We start from the raw sequence: 19,209 nt of genomic DNA on the forward strand, positions 1-19,209 counted from the left end.
TGGCGTGACACATTGAACAACAAAGGAGCTGATTGGCTGACGCTGCCATTCCAAAGTGGCTACTGCTATCTAGCATGAGGATGAAAAGTGCAGTTTTACGGGAAATACTATTAAGTATTTCAATCTGCTCAACATATCAGTGTGGATAAAGGTAAAATGTGGAGTACAGTGTCATATCCCATCCTTGCATTGAGGCATGTTTTCTGAATATAACGTTCTGACCCTAGTGCAGTATTGTGTAAACAAAGGGTAATTGTAGGGTCGGCGTCTTCTGGCAATGTAATCCACATTCCTAGACATCACACTAGTAGCGCTATATATTCAGTGTAGTTAAATCGAATGCATCCAGTGTGTTTGTGATGAGGCGGGAAATGGCGTCCACAGAGCCCGTCGGTGGTATGTGGTCCTAAACACAGCTGACAGACAGACCGCTCTCTCGGTGGCCGCACAGTTGCGGCTACCAGTGGACAGGCCAGCGGCGAGTTTTAGTTACGAGTTTCTTGGCTCCATCGGTAAGTAACGTTTATTGGTTATGGCTTTGTCAACATGTTTTTGATTCAAACGACTGCCATATCACCAGTTAGCTGTGAGATAGCTAGCTAAATCGCCAACTTGGTGTAGCTAATGTTAGTTATAAGCCCAGCTAACTGGTTATCAAAGGATGTAACTATCTAGCGACATGTTTTGCAATAATAGTTGCCAGCCATTTGTTTTATTTCATAGTTTAACGGTCTCTTTCCATGTTCCTTGTTTGGTGGCAATCGTGAAATCAACATTGCTAGCTAGCTAATGTTAGCTGGCTAACTTTAGCTAACTAGCTCTGTAACGTAACGTAGTTAGCTAACGTTAGTTCGATAGCCAGACAGCTATTCTCTTGTTACTTTTGTTATTGTTATCTAGTCCATATTTCTTTGGCTAACTATATACTATCTAGTTATGTCGTGAACAGCTAACTAGATCGTTTATAACGTCCGTAATTAAATAATTAGTTAGCTAGTTAGCGGTTACATAACACAACTAGCTAGCTAATACAAGGCTCATGCTTCTGTGCTGTTTACTGTCTTGTACTTTTACTAGCAAATGCTAGATAAAACAAATATATTAGGCTAGTTAACGTAAAAAAAAAAAATACTTCTGGCGTGTGTCAAGGAATTATCTTTTTTTTTTTCCCTTACTAAGTTAGGTAGCTAGTGAGGCCTCTCCCACTAATAGCAGCTAGGTAGCCAAGTTAGCCAACAACTTTAGCTACCTAACCAAGTTAGCAGAACGAACACCGCCCACTTTTCGCAGTTGGTACTGTTCATAAAATGGATCATAACTCCATAGGTACTGTAGTATATTAGATACCACTCTGTATTGTTTATTATTTTTATTTTTTTGGTGAACGATGGGTAGTTATCTATGTCTATTAACGAGCTGAATTTAAATCTGATTTAAAAAAAAAAAATGTTTTTTTAATTATCATAATAGTAATTCATATTTTTCAGTATCCACATAATGTAAGGGGGTGTCAAACTGATTCCACAGGTTGCCCTAGACAACCAAGTGAGGGAATTTCCTTGTTATTTAGTGACCTTTAATTTATCAATCAAGTACAAGAGAGGAGCGTTGAATGAGTTTGACATGTAACATAATGGAAGTTGTTGTACACATCGGTTTTTCACTAGTTACCACAGCCACAAACTCAATTAGCTATATCTGGAGAAAAAAAAATAACCTTAACCCAAATTGGTTTAAGAGAAATTCTAGAAGTAGGCGTCTAGTCAAAGCAGCAAATGCCTTCACATAAGAGGGCAACAGCCGCCAGTGGCCTACATTACATTACATTTAAGCAGACGCTCTTATCCAGAGCGACTTACAGTAGTGAATGCATACATTTCATACATTTGTACTGGTCCCCCGTGGGAATCGAACCCACAACCCTGGCGTTGCACACACCATGCTTGCATTGCAAACACCATGCTCTACCAACTGGTCCCCCGTGGGAATCGAACCCACAACCCTGGCGTTGCACACACCATGCTTGCATTGCAAACACCATGCTCTACCAACTGGTCCCCCGTGGGAATCGAACCCACAACCCTGGCATTGCAAACACCATGCTCTACCAACTGAGCCACAGGGAAGGCTCAGATGGTGATATAAAGTCGTATCATCTTACCGTCTATGAAGCCGGCAATACATTCGTATCCCTCATAGACTGGTTCGTACCAAAAACTAGAGGTCGACCGATTATGATTTTCCAATACCGATTATTGGAGGACCAAAATAAGAGGCGACGCCGATTATTATTTTTTTTGTACATTTATTTTTTAGATTATTTTTTTATTTTATTTTTATAGATAGATTTGTATTAATGACAATTACAACAATACTGAATGAACACTTTTATTTTAACTTAATGTAATACATTAAATCTATTTAGTCTCAAATAAATAATGAAATATGTTCAATTTGGTTTAAATAATGCCACCCACAGTGTTGGAGAAGAAAGTAAAAGTGCAATATGTGCCATGTAAAAAAGTAAACGTTTAAGTTCCTTGCTCAGAACATGAGAACATATGAAAGCTGGTGGTTCCTTTTAACATGAGTATTCAATATTCCCAGTTAAGAAGTTTTATGCTGTAGTTATTATAGGACTATTTCTCTTGCTACCATTTGTATTTCATAGACCTTTGACTATTGGATGTTCTTATAGGCACTATAGTATTGCCAGCCTAATCTCGGGAGTTGATAGGCTTGAAGTCATAAACAGCGCTGTGCTTCAAGCATTGAGAAAAGCTTCTGGCAAACGGAGGAGAGTGCAGTTTGAATGAATGCTTACGAGCCTGCTGCTGCCTACCGCTGCTCAGTCATACTGCTCTATCAAATATCAAATCATAGACTTAATTATAATATAATAAACACACAGAAATCCGAGCCTTAGGTCATTAATATGGTCAAATCTGGAAACTATCATTTTGAAAACAAAACGTTTATTCTTTCAGTGAAATACAGAACTGTTTTGTGTTTTAAGTCTAAATATTGCTGTTACATTGCACAACCTTCAATGTTATATCATAATTATGTAAAATTCTGGCAAATGAATTACGGTCTTTGTTAGGAAGAAATGGTCTTCACACAGTTTGCAACGAGCCAGAGGACCCAAACTGCTGCATTTACCCTGACTCTGCTTACACTGAACGCAAGAGAAGTCACCACACAATTTCAGGCACCGCATTGATTATATGCAACGCAGGACAAGCTAGTTAAACTAGTAATATCATCAACCATGTGTAGTTAACTAGTGATTATGTTAAGATTGATTGCTTGTTTTTTTTATAAGATACGTTTAATGCTAGCTAGCAACTTACCATGGCTCCTTGCTGTCTGCACTCGCGTAACAAGTGGTCAGCCTGCCACACAGTCACCTTGTGGATTGCAATATAATCGGCATCTAAAAATGCAGATTACCGATTGTTATGAAAACTTCAAATCGGCCCCAATTAATCGGCCATTCCGATTAATCGGTCGACCACTAACAAAAACATTCTCCATCAGGCTGCATAGTCTTCGATTTCCTCCTCAACTTGACCTTTAGGGGGCTGGGATTACATTTTATATATAAATAAACAGGACAAAGCACGCATCACGATGAGACCTAAGACAGCAACACAACATGGTAGCAGCACAAAACATGGTACAAACATTAATGGCGATAAGGTGGGGAAAGTGTTTACTTTGCTTATCGAAACACCATTTTCCACCACCATGCTAGTGGCTAAATGCTAATCTCGGATGTTGTTTATCGCTTTCAGCCGATCAGGTTGAAACAAGCACCTCTCTACTCATTTGTAGATATAATACTTTTTGGGATATAAATGTCAAGTATTGTTTGGGCTATAGATTTTTTTTTATTTTATTATTTATAATGAAACAAATGAATTGTGGCTGTGAAGCTCTGAGAGAGCTACGTGGCACCTCACTGGTTTCCTGTGAAATATCACATTTACATAAATATTCAGACCCTTTACTCTGTACTTTGTTGATGTGCCTTTGGCAGCGATTACAGCATCAAGTCTTCTTGGATATGACCCTACAAGCTTGGCACACCAGTATTTGGGGAGTGTCTCCCAGGTCTCTCCAGCGATGTTTGACCGGGTTCTAGTCTGGGCTCTGGGTGGGCCACTCAAGGACATTCAGAGACTTGTCACGAAGCCACTCCAGCGTTGTCTTGGTTGTGTGCTTAGGGTCGTTGTCCTGTTGGAAGGTGAACTTTCGCCCCAGTCTGAGGTCCTGAGCGCTCTGGAGCAGGTTTTCATCAAGGATCTCTCTGTACTTTGCTCCGTTCATCTTTCCCTCGATCCTTGCTTGTCTCCCAGATCTGTGCCTCGACACAATCCTGTCTCAGAGCTCTACAGACAATTCCTTCAACCTCATGGCTTGGTTTTTGCTCTGACATGCACTGTTAACTGTGGGACCTTATATAGACAGGTGTGTGCCTTTCCAAACCAAGTTGTAAAAACATCTCAAGGATGATCAATGGAAACAGGATGCACCTGAGCTCAATTTTGAGTCTCATAGCAAAGGGTCTGAATACTTAAGTAAATAAGGTATTCCTTTTTTTTTTTTTATACATTTACATTACATTTTAGTCATTTAGCAGATGCTCTTATTCAGAGCGACTTACAGTAGTGAAGGCGTACATTTCATACATTTTTTTTCTCCGTACTGGTCCCCCGTGGGAATCGAACCCACAACCCTGGCGTTGCAAACACCATGCTCTACCAACTGAGCCACACGGGACCAACATTTGCAAGAGTTTCTAAAAACCGGTTTTTGCTTCACCATTATGTGGCATTGTGTGTTTAGATTGCTGAGGAATTGTTTTTATTTAATTCACTTTAGAATACGGCTGTAATGTAACAAAGTGGAAAAAGTCAAGGGGTCTGAATATTTTCCCAAGGCACTGTAGCTACATAGCACCTCACTGGTTTCCTGTATTGTGGCTCTGAGATATATACTGCATGACCAAAAGTATGTGGACACTTGCTCGTTGAACATCCCAATCCAAAATCATGGGCATTCATATGGAGTTGGTCCTCCCTTTGCTGCTATAACAGCCTCCATTCTTCTGGGAAGGCTTTCCACTAGATGTTGGAACATTGCTGTGGGGACTTGCTTCAATTCAGCCACGAGCATTAGTGAGGTCGGGGACTGATGTTGGGTAATTAGGCCTGGCTCGCAGTCAGCGTTTTAATTCATCCCAAAGGTGTTTGATGGGGTTGAGGTCAGGGCTCTGTGCAGGCCAGTCAAGTTCTTCCACACCGATCTCAACAAACCATTCCTGGTTTTGGGCCTTCCCAAAACTGTTGCCACAAAGTTGTAAGCACAGAACTGACTAGAATGTCATTGTATGCATTCGGGCATCCCCTGGCATCTGTCAAGCCCAGATTTGCCCATCGTACTGACAGATACTGAAACGTGATTCATCACTCTAGAGAACATGTTTCCACTGCTCCAGAGTCCAATGGTGGCAAGCTTTACCCCGTTCCAGCCGACGGGTGTAATTGCGCATGGTGATCTTAGGCTTGTGTGCGGCTGCTCGGCCATGGAAACCCATTGCATGAAGCTCCCAACAAACAGTTATTGTGCTGATGTTGCTTCCGGAGGCAGTTTGGAACTCGGTAGTGAGTGTTGCAACCGAGGGCAGACGATTTTTACACTCTTCATCACTTGGCAGACCCGTTCTGTGAGCTTGTGTGGCCATACCACTTTGCGGCTGAGCCGTTGTTGCTCTTAGACATTTCCGATAACAGCTCTTACAGTTGACCGGGGGCAGCTCTAGCATGGCAGAAATTTGAAAAACTGACTGGTTAGAAATGTGTCATCCAATGACGGTCACTGAGCTCTTCAGTAATGACAGTTCTACTGACGGTGTTTGTCTATGGAGATTGCATGGATGTGTGCTCGATTTTTATACACCTGTGGCTGAAATAGCCGACTCCACTAATTTTAAGGGGTGTCCAAATACTTTTGTGTGTGTATGTATAGTGTCGCTACATGGCATATCACTGGTTTCCTGTGTTCCCTCTTTGTGTTGTACCTGTAATCTATATATATTTCCCTGCCTGCTTGCCGTGCTGCCACACCAGTCTTCCATGTAACGTGTAGGATGATGAGGCTGAGAGTACGGAAGGCTTCTCAGCAGCCCAAACCCAGCCCCGGCCGTCCAGCCTCAGAACCCCGCCCAGCTCAGGCCAAGAGGAAACACTGCGAGGTGGAGTCCCCGTCCAGGAGAGGCCTCAGGATGCAGAAGAATGAGACCGGCCTGTTCTCCACCATCAAGAAGTTCATCAGGGGAAATGCTGTCAAGGTGGGTGATCCATCTTCATATAACTGGCCCGGTACCCCCCTCTGCAAACGTCAGTGTTTGGGCCAAGGGGAAGGGGTAGGGAGGAGTGAATATAGACCTGCTAATGGTGGCAACCTTCTGAGTGCTCTCATTCACAATTCTAAAGCATGACATGGAAATAAATATCGATTTGTAGCTTTGCCGGAGCCCTTTTTCTCTGCTGCTTCTGGCTTTTCAGCAGCTTAACATTGAAAGATAAAGCAATGCTCTCCTGCCAGGTATATTTTCCTTCTCTCTTCTCATTTGGAGCACTTTTTACTTAGGGGAAGTGTCCCCATTTTAAACCCACATCCATCTTTGTGTAAACCCCCCCCCCCCCCCCCCCCCCCCCCCCCCAAAGCAAGACAACGGACAAAGGACGACACGGTGCGCTGGCTTTGGTGTGGAGGTGATTGAGAAACACAATTTTTTTCATTTATTTCTAGTAACATCTCAGATAAGTGATCATACTTCATGTAATATTTTTTTAGAGATTTTAATGTGTTGATATATTCACACTACATGGATGTGAATGACTATTTCTTGCTAATTGAAAATATGTTTTTCCCCCCCATGCTAACACGTCAGTCAAATCAAATAGCAACACAACTTGGCGAAACATGACAAGATAAATCAATAGCTGAAATTTGTCAATGCATTTAGTCTTCATTTCACTGTTAAATGAACCTAGCATTGCTATGCGATTTTTACTGCGTTTAGCATGTGATGGGCTTAAAGCAGGGGTGTTAAAGTCACTCCATGGAGGGCCTAGTGTCTGCAGTTGTTTTCCTTTTAATAAAGATGTAGACAACCAGATGTGTGGGGGGGGGGGGGGGGGGGGGAGTTCCTTACTATTTAGTGACCTTAATTCATTAATCAAGTACAAGAGAGGTGCGCAAAACCTGCAGGCACTCGGTCCTTCCTGGAGTGAGTTTGACACCTTTTGACTAAAAGGGTACAGTAGCTCATGAAGTAACCACTCTATACAGAATGGAAAGGGTATTGATCAATACTAACTTAACATAATATTGTACTCTGGTGTATATTTATACCCCAAACCATTGTGTTCCAAATATTTTGACTGAACTTTGATATTTGTCTTTTTTAACATAAGTAATGTTTCTTATTAAGCCCAGTTTGCATTGAAACGCATTGGGACAGTATGTTGATATCCCTAATATTTAATTAACCTGATTTATACGTGTTTTTTTTATTTTCTTCAGATTTATGTTGATTTTAAAATACTCAAACTGCAGTTATGCATCTAGCCATGGTGCCTTTACCAAGACTAGGAACAATTATAAACCTCTGTACTTCTCTCCAAGATGTTTGGAGTGGACAGGAAGTCAATCACATCAGGGTTGAGGGGTATCAGGGATAGAACATCTGCAAGTAGTAAACAAATGAGAGACAAGATCAGTTATGAGATATTATGTATATTTATGAATATTTATGTATTCCGAATGTCTTGTTGTACCGTAAATATCTCTGTAGTGTTCATTTTTTTACATTTGTATTATCATGTCAGTCCTAAGTAGTGTAAGTTCAAATAACTTCTATGGGCTACGTGGGACGCTAGGTCCCACCTGACTACTCATGCACTTTTGGGTGGGGGCGTTGTCCTATTGTTGTCCTTCATTCATCCAGGAGATTCAGGTTTTTTGGGGTCCACAACCTGTACCTTTTTAATACACAGCAGAGAGGGAGATTTTAAACTCTTCAGACCGGCTTTAGGAAGACAGTAGAGAGGGAGATTTTAAACTCTTCAGACCGGCTTTAGGAAGACCGTAGAGAGGGAGATTTTAAACTCTTCAGACCGGCTTTAGGAAGACAGTAGAGTGGGAGATTTTAAACTCTTCAGACCGGCTTTAGGAAGACAGTAGAGAGGGAGATTTTAAACTCTTCAGACCGGCTTTAGGAAGACAGTAGAGAGGGAGAAAACGGTCTTCAGACCGGCTTTAGGAAGACAGCAGAGGGGGAGAAAACGGTCTTCAGACCGGCTTTAGGAAGACAGCAGAGGGGGAGAAAACGGTCTTCAGACCGGCTTTAGGAAGACAGCAGAGGGGGAGAAAACGGTCTTCAGACCGGCTTTAGGAAGACAGCAGAGGGGGAGAAAACGGTCTTCAGACCGGCTTTAGGAAGACAGCAGAGGGGGAGAAAACGGTCTTCAGACCGGCTTCAGAAAGACAGTAGAGAGGGAGATTTGAAACGGTCTTCAGACCGGCTTTAGGAAAATGTTAATTAAGAGTTATGGTCTTTGTTGCGTGGCTTCTTATCCAGAGAGCCGGTGTGGTTGCAGGGTTGTGTTCTAACCAAGCAGTAACGCTTATTCAACTAATCATGTTCTTGATTTGAAGCCTTTGATTAGTCAAATCAGGTGTGTACTGGTTGGCATTGACAAAAGCCTTGTCCCACATTGATCGCTGCTGATTGGACTGGACACCCCCTGTTATGAGGCTTCCATGATGAATAGTAATGATCAGTTGATTTTTATTTATTTTTTCACTTTAGGGGAGATTATTATATTTGTAAGAGCTGGGCTTATTGTGAACACCCTTGGGCTTAAATGGAACCCTCGGTACCCATTAAGACCACACTGGATTTTTCACAAATTTTATGAAATATTTTTCTCTTACTTAAAAAAAAAACTAAAAACATGAAGTCAGAACATTTCACATGAGCTGAATCTCTACCCTTCTTCTTCTCTCCCAGGTAGAGCAGGACATTCCATCTCATCCCTCCCTTCTTCTTCTCTCCCAGGTAGAGCAGGACATCCCATCTCATCCCTCCCTTCTTCTTCTCTCCCAGGTAGAGCAGGACATTCCATCTCATCCCTAGGACATCCCATCTCATCCCTCCCTTCTTCTTCTCTCCCAGGTAGAGCAGGACATCCCATCTCATCCCTCCCTTCTTCTTCTCTCCCAGGTAGAGCAGGACATTCCATCTCATCCCTCCCTTCTTCTTCTCTCCCAGGTAGAGCAGGACATTCCATCTCATCCCTCCCTTCTTCTTCTCTCCCAGGTAGAGCAGGACATTCCATCTCATCCCTCCCTTCTTCTTCTCTCCCAGGTAGAGCAGGACATTCCATCTCATCCCTCCCTTCTTCTTCTCTCCCAGGTAGAGCAGGACATCCCAGCTAAGAGGAGTCGTATTGATTGTAAAGTGGACAGCAGCAACCTGGTCACGTCTTCTCCTCACCCACCAACCAAAGCCATTGCCAGGGGCTGCAGGAGAGGTGCTAACAAACCTGGTGAGTTAGAGTCCAGACATGACACAGGGTAATCTGTCATTTACATTATAATAAGAGTGTGGAGGAATAGGGGCGTCATTTATAGTTCTGCTTGATGACGTCAAATTGTAGCAATCCCCTCTTTGTGCACATCTGGAAACGTTGCAGCAAATCAGTTATGAATATTTATGTATTCCGAATGTCTTGTTGTACCGTAAATATCTCTGTAGTGTTCATTTTTTAAATTTGTATTATCATGTCAGTCCTAAGTAGTGTAAGTTCAAATAACTTCTATGGGCTACGTGGGACGCTAGGTCCCACCTGCGGGACACAGCCAGTGAAATATCAGGGCGGCAAATTCAAAAACGACAAAATGTCATAATTCAACTTTCTCAAACATACAACTATTTTACACCATTTTAAAGATTCACTTCTCCTTGATGTAACCACATTGTCCGATTTCAAAAAGGCTTTACAGCGAAAGCAAAACATTAGATTATGTTAGGAGAGTACATAGACAAAAATAATCACACAGCCATTTTCTAAGCAAGGACATGTGTCACAAAAACCCAAAACACAGCTAAATGAAGCACTAACCTTTGACGATCTTCATCAGATGACACTCCTAGGACATTATGTTACACAATACATGTATGTTTTGTTCGATAAAGTTCATATTTATATCCAAAAACAGCATTTTACATTGGCGCGTGATGTTCAGAAAATGTACTCCCACCAAAACTTCCGGTGAATGTGCACATCAATTTACAAAAATACTCATCATAAACGTTGACAAAATATATAACAATTATTTAAAGAATTATAGATAGACTACCCCTGGATGCAACCGCTGTATCAGATTTTAAAATAGCTTTACGGAGAAAGCACATTTTTCAATATTCTGAGTACATAGCTCGCCATCACAGCAAGCTATACAAACACCCGCCAAGTTCGGGGTCACCTAAACTCAGAATTAGTATTATAAATATTCTCTTACCTTTGCTGATCTTCGTCAGAATGCACTCCCAGGACTGCTACTTCCACAAGAAATGTTGTTTTTGTTCCAAATAATCCATATTTATGTCCAAATACCTCCGTTTTGTTCGTGCGTTCAGATAACTTATCCAAAGGCATAACGCGCGAGCGCGGTACCAGAGACGAAAAGTCAATGTTCCATTACCGTACTTAGAAGCATGTCAAACGCTGTTTAAAATCAATCTTTATGGTATTTTTAACGTAAAATTACGATAATATTCCAACCGGACAATGGCATATTCATTCAAGAAGAAAAAGGAACGGCGCGCTTGCGGGATCGCGCATATCCAATCTCTTTGTCTCCATGCAGTCCACTCAGTGACTGAGCTCCTATTATCTGCCCAGTGACAGGGGAATGCTCAAAGAACTTTCTGAAGGCTGTTGACAGCCAATGGAAGCCTTAGGAAGTGCAACGTGACCACACAGAAACTGTAGTTTCGATAGAGAATCAAAAGAAGAAATACAATTCTGACTTTCCACTTCCTGCTTGGATTTTTCTCAGGTTTTTGCCTGCCATATGAGTTCTGTTATACTCACAGACACCATTCAAACAGTTTTAGAAACTTCAGAGTGTTTTATATCCAAATCTACTAATGATATGCATATTCTAGTTTCTGGGCCAGAGTAGTAACCAGTTTAATTTGGGTACGTTTTTGATCCGGCCGTGAAAATACTGCCCCCTACACCTCAACAGGATAACAGTTGAAATAAGTCACTACTTTCTCTCAGAACCAATGACGTTGAACAGTAAGCCACTGAAGCCCAACGGTAAACTGGAGGTCCCTGTGGAGGTAGCGAGCAGCCCGCCTCGTACCACTCTCCTGGGGACCATCTTCTCTCCCGTCTTCAACTTCTTCTCTCCTGCTACCAAGACAGGTAACACAATCTGCCGCCAGTGTTTTATCATTTTAGTCTTTTTTTTTTTAAACTATCCTAAAGAAAATCGGTTATTTAACCTTGTGTTCCGTGGTTGAATCTGAAAATGTATTTTTCCTTGATTTGTCACGTCCTCTTCTCGCCTCCCTATCAAGACGTCAGAGAGAAGCGAGGAGAGCATTGGACAGAAGATCCGAGGAGAAGATCTTGTCCAATGGGCTCTTCTCTTCCCTCTGTCATTTTGAGAAGGAGAGGAGAGGACGCCACGAATGGAGGACAAAAAAACATCGGAGACTCACACACGGCAAAATAAGATTCAAGGAAAACACTTATTTTTTTTTTTTTTTTTTTTGAGATTCACTCAATTTCTCTCCTGTGTTCCCTTCTGTATCCAGCTACTCCTGAGTCTGGCTCCCCCGGGCAGGCGCCGGAGGCTGAGGAGATCATGAAGCAGCTGGAGACGGTGGTGGAGGAGATGCCCACCAGTACCCCAGCATCTACAGAGGGCATCGTCCTGTCCTCTGTTACCCCAGCCCCGTTAGCACCGCCACCACAACAGCCACCTCTGGCTACCCCAGAGCCACTCGTCGAAGAAGGCGAGATGGTTACAGATATGCCCCCTCTAACAGGTAACCGTGACATTGGTTGCTCTTAGGTTATGCTATGGGTCAATTTAGAACTTGTGAGGGAGACTTGTAGATTGTGTGATTATGGTGGAATTTTTTTTTTACTTGCTGCGTTTTATATCATGATGAATTCGCTGGGGGAAAAAAGTAAATGTGAGTAAATAAAAGGTGAATTTCTGTATTTAAAAAAAAAAAAAAAAAATGTTTGAATGTGCCGTTGTCCCTGAATTAGCTCCGGGGTGCATCCCAGTCAGCTGTTACCCCCACGCCCCTCCCACGGCCCCTGCAGAGGGCACCTACGAGGAAGACTGGGAAGTCTTTGATCCGTGAGTACTGCTTCGTTCATTTGATCAAACTCACCAACCAAACACAGTTTTAATAAGTGCCTCTCTCTTTAAATAATGAGTAGTAGAAACAGCTCAGCAGCTTGGGCAAAAAAAATGTTATTCCATTTTTAAACAGACAAAACCCCATCTCTTATCACACCATTTAACCTACTTAGTAATAGTGCGCAAGGACCAACTACTTGGACCAAATAAGATATCTGTGTCTGCTCTGGGTTTTTTTTTCTTCAGGTACTTCTTCATCAAGCACGTGCCTCCATTGACAGAGGAGCAGATAGCCAGGAAACCAGCACTGCCTCTTAAAACACGCAGCACACCAGAGTTCTCCCTGGTTCTAGATCTGGTGAGATTACAGTCCCCCATATGTTCTAGATCTGGTGAGATTACAGTCCCCATATGTTCTAGATCTGGTGAGATTACAGTCCCCATATGTTCTCTCTGGTTCTAGATCTGGTGAGAGTGCCATCAACAGATTTCTTTATTATTTTTTGGAGGGTTACCTGTAGTCGTCTTGAATGTCCAGACCCAAGATGCATTTTGAGTCTACGATATCTACAGAATGTTTTAAAATGTGTTCATTTATTTTGTTCAAAACGCTCTCTCATCCAGATCGACTTACAAATCAGAAACATTCAACTAAAGTAGGTATAAAACAACCACCACTAAACCAGAAGGTGTTTGTGTATTGATCAGGACGAGACGTTGGTGCACTGTAGTCTGAATGAGTTGGAGGACGCAGCCCTGACCTTCCCTGTCCTGTTCCAAGATGTAATCTACCAGGTGGGTACAACAGGTTGTGACGGCACAGAAACCCACACGTTTTATTTTGTTAGGTTCTGACAGAGTAAAACTCACCGGACAACTAGTGAAGTTTAAACCAAGTTTATCAACCCACTGGGGGTCACACACCGCTGCATACGACAAAGACATGTTTACCCTAGCCCATATATTTATACCTTCCTCCGATGCTGAATCTCAATCTTTACACATCTGGACAGCCAATACATCTCTGTTGCTAGACAGGACTTTAGTGATGCCTGTTCTTTTTCTCACTTTATCTGACCTGACCTCGGCCCAAATTCCTCACTCCTCCCCAACTCACGGCCGTCCTGTTGACTTGAACCAGACTGTGGTCCGTTTTCTCTCCATAGGATGTCTAACATGTTCTGACAGAATGGGAACTTTCTATATTTCTCTCTTTCCCCTCAGTAACGTGAATAAGGCGATTTCAAGTTCAGAAGTCGGTACTCATCAATGTGATTTGTGAAAGGCTCTTTCTCTATGTGATTCCTTGTGATTCCTTGTGTCCTCACTTTCTTCTCCAACCTCCATTGGAATAAAATATCCAAAGTGTCTTCCCATGGATTTGCTCTTGTATGCGTTTAGAGTGGACATGAGGACTCGAGAAAAGGCATTTAGAAAAATCCATAGGTTTTATGCGCTTGTCTTTTCAGTGAGGTATGTTTACACGCACAGGAATCATTTGATATTATTAAACTGATTATGACAGTAGGCAGGTGATGCCAACAGTCGTGTAAACACCTTACTTTTGCTTATCTTAATCGGCGTAAAGTCAAAATCAAAGTAAGCATATGAGGATAAATTATTTAAAACATTTTCCCGGTGCAATCTTTTTAATTATTAAGACAATCAGCGTCCCAGCGGTGTATTTGATCTGTGCGTGTGCTAGCACCAGCCGAGAGCCTCGCTCTATAGCGTGAGGTGAATTCGGAATCAACTGAATGAATACGTCTTGGAAGTTGTTTTCACATAACTTTATATGTCCGAATTTCAGAATCAAATATGCTGCTTCCCAAAAATAAACATGGTCGCTGTGATAGAAGGTTTTTATTTTGACTTACAAGTTTTCTGCGTTTATCAGATTCCCATCAGGTAGCCTTGATTTTGAATTTTTTTTTTATTTTGTAATATTTTTCTTTATTTTTGTAATTTTTTTTTTAGATGTGTTCATGTAAACAGGATTATTAGGGAAATTGTTCTTCTTGCAAGGCATTTTAAATGTTTTTAATTCGAACTGTTATATTAATCTGACTATCCACAATATATGCGTTATTGTGTGTTGGGAAATCGTACTCGGTGAACAGGGAGCTCTCTTGACCCGGATATATTTCCATTCGTGTTATTTTCTTCTTCTCTGCAGGTGTATGTGCGATTGAGGCCGTTTTTCAGAGAGTTCCTGGAACGCATGTCTCAAATTTACGAGGTGAGGTTCTACGGGTCTTTTTATAAAGGTAACGTGAGGTTCTACGGGTCTTTTTTATAAAGGTAACGTGAGGTTCTACGGGTCTTTTTATAAAGGTAACGTGAGGTTCTACGGGTCTTTTTATAAAGGTAACGTGAGGTTCTACGGGTCTTTTTATAAGGGTAACGTGAGGTTCTACGGGTCTTTTTTATAAAGGTAACGTGAGGTTCTACGGGTCTTTTTTATAAAGGTAACGTGAGGTTCTACGGGTCTTTTTTATAAAGGTAACGTGAGGTTCTACGGGTCTTTTTATAAAGGTAACGTGAGGTTCTACGGGTCTTTTTATAACGGTAACACTACACCAGATTACGTTTCCATGTTAGTCATTTAGCTCTTATTCAGAACGATTACATTTTTAAAATATTATTATATATATATATATTTTTTTTACAGTAGTGAGTGCATACATTTTCATACTTGTCCCCTGTGGGATTCGAACACACAACCCTGGTGTTACAAGCACCATCCTCTACCAACTGAGCCACACGGGACCGCTGCTCTCTGTAGACTTCACTGGGACAGAGAATCGGGGAAATCCCATTTTAGATAATAAAAGTCTTATGCCGGTCCCCCCCCCCCCCCCCCCCCCTTCTATTCGTTCACAGATCATTCTCTTCACTGCCTCTAAGAAGGTGTATGCAGACAAGCTGCTCAACATCCTGGACCCCAAGAAACAGTTGGTCAGGTCAGTGAAGGAACAACCTTATCGCTTTTGAATGATTATGTAACCGATGTGAAATGGCTAGCTAGTTAGCGGTGGTGCGCGCTAATAGTGTTTCAATCGGGTGACGTCACTCGCTCTGAGACCTGAAGTAGTTGTTGATGTGTGCAGAGGGTCCCTGGTTCGAGCCCAGGTTGGGGCGAAGAGAGGGACGGAAAGCTATACTGTTACAATTACAACCGTGGATTATGTCCCAAACGGAACCCTACATAGGGCTCTGAACTAAAAGTAGTGCGCTATGTAGGGAATAAGGTGCCATTTTGGGAACACAGTGGTAGAGAACGGTTGTGATAACTTCCGGGCTACACTAGACTTTTAATCGTTGGTTATTTTTGTTTTTCTCTACCTCGCCTACAGACATCGGTTGTTTCGTGAGCACTGTGTGTGTGTTCAAGGAAACTACATCAAGGACTTAAACATTCTTGGAAGGGATCTTTCTAAGACCGTAATAATAGACAATTCACCTCAAGCCTTCGCCTATCAGGTACGCCGGCCCTACCTTTCACAGTACAGATACTTAATATATCCCACAGGAATATATATATATATATATATACATATACATACACACACACAGTAAGTCGTTGGATAAAAGTGTCTGCAAAGTCTCTCATAATCACATTTTAGTATGATATTGCAATTCAAAACCTCCTTTTTGTTCTCAATCCCAGCTTTCCAATGGGATTCCCATCGAGAGCTGGTTCATGGACAGGAATGATAACGAGCTCCTCAAGCTGGTTCCTTTCTTAGAGAAGCTGGTGGAGATGGTATGTACTCATTCTGGAGAAAATGTGTCCAAACTCAACCTCCTACCTTTTATATATTCACTCTGAAACATTTTCCCTATATCTGGAGAGAGCCTGCGGGATGGGTCTCTGGAGAGGGCCTGCGGGATGGCTCTCTGGGGGAGAGAGAGCCTGTAGGATGGGTCTCTGGGGAGAGAGAGCATGCGGGATGGGTCTCTGGAGGGGAGAGAGCCTGCGGGATGGGTCTCTGGAGGGAGAGAGAGCCTGCGGGATGGGTCTCTGGAGGGAGAGAGAGCCTGCGGGATGGGTCTCTGGAGGGAGAGAGAGCCTGCGGGATGGGTCTCTGGAGGGAGAGAGCCTGCGGGATGGGTCTCTGGAGGGAGAGAGAGCCTGCGGGATGGGTCTCTGGAGGGAGAGAGAGCCTGCGGGATGGGTCTCTGGAGGGAGAGAGAGCCTGCGGGATGGGTCTCTGGAGGGAGAGAGATCCTGCGGGATGGGTCTCTGGAGGGAGAGAGAGCCTGCGGGATGGGTCTCTGGGGAGAGAGAGCCTGCGGGATGGGTCTCTGGGGAGAGAGAGCCTGCGGGATGGGTCTCTGGAGGGAGCCTGTAAAATGTGTTTATCGCTATAGAGACAGACCTGTCTTCTGCTTTTTCAAAAAAAAAAAATGTATTGTCTTCAAGTCACCTCAGTCATTTTGTCTTTGTTTACTGTTCTCTCTCTCTCTCCTCCACAGAATGAGGACGTAAGGCCTTACGTCAGACAGCAGTTTCGTCTTCACGACCTACTTCCTCCTGACTGATCTGTGATTGGCTGACCCCAGCAGGCTAACCCATAGAAGTAGAATGTGTACATTATTCATTCTGATTCTACGGGCTAACCCTCCAGCACATGGAGAGGGATGCCTTCCGTTCAACACGGTTTGAGATGACGAGAATCGACTTCAACTGACTCGGAGGATTTTGTTCAAGTGGATATCTGTCTACGGCATTGCCATTTACCAATGAGAATTTGTTCAACAACAAAATACAATTTACAGAGGGAAATTTATACTAAACGACTACAAAACAAATATTTTAAAGCTGTGTATATGTTTTGTATACTCCAACTAAACTTTACCGCCCCCCAGAGTAGAGCAGTCCATTTGTATTACGAAAGGCATCTGTCTGGACAGACCTCTTGTCTACGCTCAAAAGCAGGGTTGTGTTCATTAGGGCGCGAACGTTACAAAACATTTAGCAACTGACGGAACGAAAATGTGCTTTTCTCATTGGACAACTCCGTGTAGAACATCCTCCATTTCAGGAATGTTTTCTTGGGTTTGGTGCCTAATGAACACGATCCTGTCGACTTCCTGTGAGATGTTTTCTCATCTGCAGCTTCAGTTTTGGACTGACGGAACTGAATGTCATACGGTATTTGATTGTGTGAGGACCTGACTGCTCAAGACTCATTTTAACAGGAACGGGCAGTCAAACCTGTATAATATACACACGTAATTACATGTATATATGACATGTATATATCTCTCTTTTTTTTTCTTCATGGTTTTTAAAAACTTGTTTTCTTTTTTGTGCATCTGATTTTTCTTTTAGCTGACTGCTTATTTGACTATTTTAGTAAAAAAAACACAAAAAAAAGACCTTAAAAAAAATAAACTTTTTTTTTTTTTTGTTTTGAAGTTGATGCTACACAGCTGCTGTTGTCTCCCTGCAATTTATGCATCCCAAATGGCACTTTATTCCCTACTGTATATAGTGCCCTCCTTTTGAGCAGAGCCCTATGGGCACTGGTCAAAAGTAGTGCACTATAAAGGGAATAGGGTGCATTCTTTATTTTCTAGTCTGCTTTTTAGTATCATTTTAACTGCTGTTATGTGGTCTCTGTAACAGGTTTTTAAAAAATATCTTTGGGAGGAAATGTTTATGAAATCATGATGGGTTTTTAAGGTTATGTAAATGTATTATAGTGTTTTAACTTGAAGACCCTTCAACAAGCTGTAAAGATGGCCTGGATATTAATTTAGATCATGTATATTTGAGATTTCACCCCTGAAAGATGTTGAAACGACCCTTAGCTGCTCTGTTTCTGGAAGGAAGGAAGGAAGGCTTCAGAAGTCCTGCACTTTTTGTTAAAAAAAAAAACGATTTTAGCATCCAGCCCTATGTAAAATCTTGTCAATTTTGTACACAAGTTATCACCTCCTAAATTGTTAATGCCCGTACAATTTTGAAATCGTAGCACCAGCAAAATGGCCAACATTTTGTTTTATCTTTAAATCTTGTTTTCAATGCTGTTCTTAGTCTTGTGTGAAATCTCTTTTATGTAGGAGTCACTCAGTCTGGCCCGTTTTTAAAGAAATAAATCAAAAAGACTCCGTGTTGTCATTGACTGTCTTGGACAGTCACTCCTGTTGTACTCAGTGTTACTTCATGGTTTCCTTGATCATAAATACATTTTTATACAATTAATAAAGATTTGTGATTTGTGATTTTTTTTTTTTTTTTTACTGAACTGCAGAAATTGAGATACATTAATGCGTGTTTAACGTATGTGCCAGGTAGGCTTGACAGTATACATTGATGTATTTATCACAATGCTCTTATCCAGAGTCACTTTGGTCACACACACCATTTAAATTAAATGAACTTGACATGTCATTCGGTAATGTGTATCCTGCTTTTCAAAACGCTGAACTGAACCCAAAAACTGCAAAGCATGCGATCTTACCTGGGATGCCTATATTCAATGGTAAAAAAAAAAGTACAATTTGAATGTGTGTTTGACACTTTTGGCCATAAAATGGATGATAAAACTACACAAACCAAAAATATAAACGCTAAATGCAACAATTTCAAAGATGTTACTGAGTTACAGTTTATGTAAGGAAATCAGTCAATTGAAATATATTCATTAGGTCCTAATCTATGGATTTCACATGACTGGGAATACAGATATGCATCTGTTGGTCACAGATACCTTTAATAAAAGTAGGGGC

General features: G+C 41.8%; 1 protein-coding gene across 2 annotated transcripts; it reads left to right on the forward strand.

The window, feature by feature from the left end:
• Positions 1-246: 246 nt before the first annotated feature.
• Positions 247-18,702, forward strand: ctdspl2a (CTD (carboxy-terminal domain, RNA polymerase II, polypeptide A) small phosphatase like 2a). 2 transcript variants are annotated; one of them, XM_014125991.3, is made up of 13 exons: positions 247-512; positions 6,135-6,355; positions 9,491-9,623; positions 11,367-11,513; positions 11,909-12,142; positions 12,372-12,465; positions 12,715-12,826; positions 13,177-13,263; positions 14,645-14,707; positions 15,352-15,431; positions 15,825-15,951; positions 16,139-16,234; positions 16,948-18,702. In XM_014125991.3, the coding sequence occupies exons 2-13, from the start codon at positions 6,155-6,157 to the stop codon at positions 17,011-17,013; spliced, it is 1,440 nt and encodes a 479-aa protein (XP_013981466.1). In that variant the 5' UTR covers positions 247-512; positions 6,135-6,154; the 3' UTR covers positions 17,014-18,702. The 2 variants fall into 2 exon arrangements, with proteins under 2 accessions (XP_013981466.1, XP_013981467.1); XM_014125992.3 differs by having other exon boundaries at positions 282-512; positions 6,154-6,355.
• Positions 18,703-19,209: the final 507 nt, after the last annotated feature.

Source organism: Salmo salar, chromosome 10 (genome assembly GCF_965601325.2).
Source record: "Salmo salar chromosome 10, fSalSal1, whole genome shotgun sequence".
Lineage (NCBI taxonomy): Eukaryota > Metazoa > Chordata > Actinopteri > Salmoniformes > Salmonidae > Salmo > Salmo salar.

What these genes read in the sequence shown, in the direction of transcription:
- ctdspl2a (XM_014125991.3), top strand. Translation starts at nt 6,155, where the DNA reads ATGATGAGGCTGAGAGTACGGAAGGCTTCTCAGCAGCCCAAACCCAGC. An exon ending in GACTGGGAAGTCTTTGATCC is followed by an intron (nt 12,466 to 12,714) that starts GTGAGTACTGCT and finishes TTTTTTCTTCAG; the next exon opens with GTACTTCTTCATCAAGCACG. An exon ending in GCATGTCTCAAATTTACGAG is followed by an intron (nt 14,708 to 15,351) that starts GTGAGGTTCTAC and finishes ATTCGTTCACAG; the next exon opens with ATCATTCTCTTCACTGCCTC.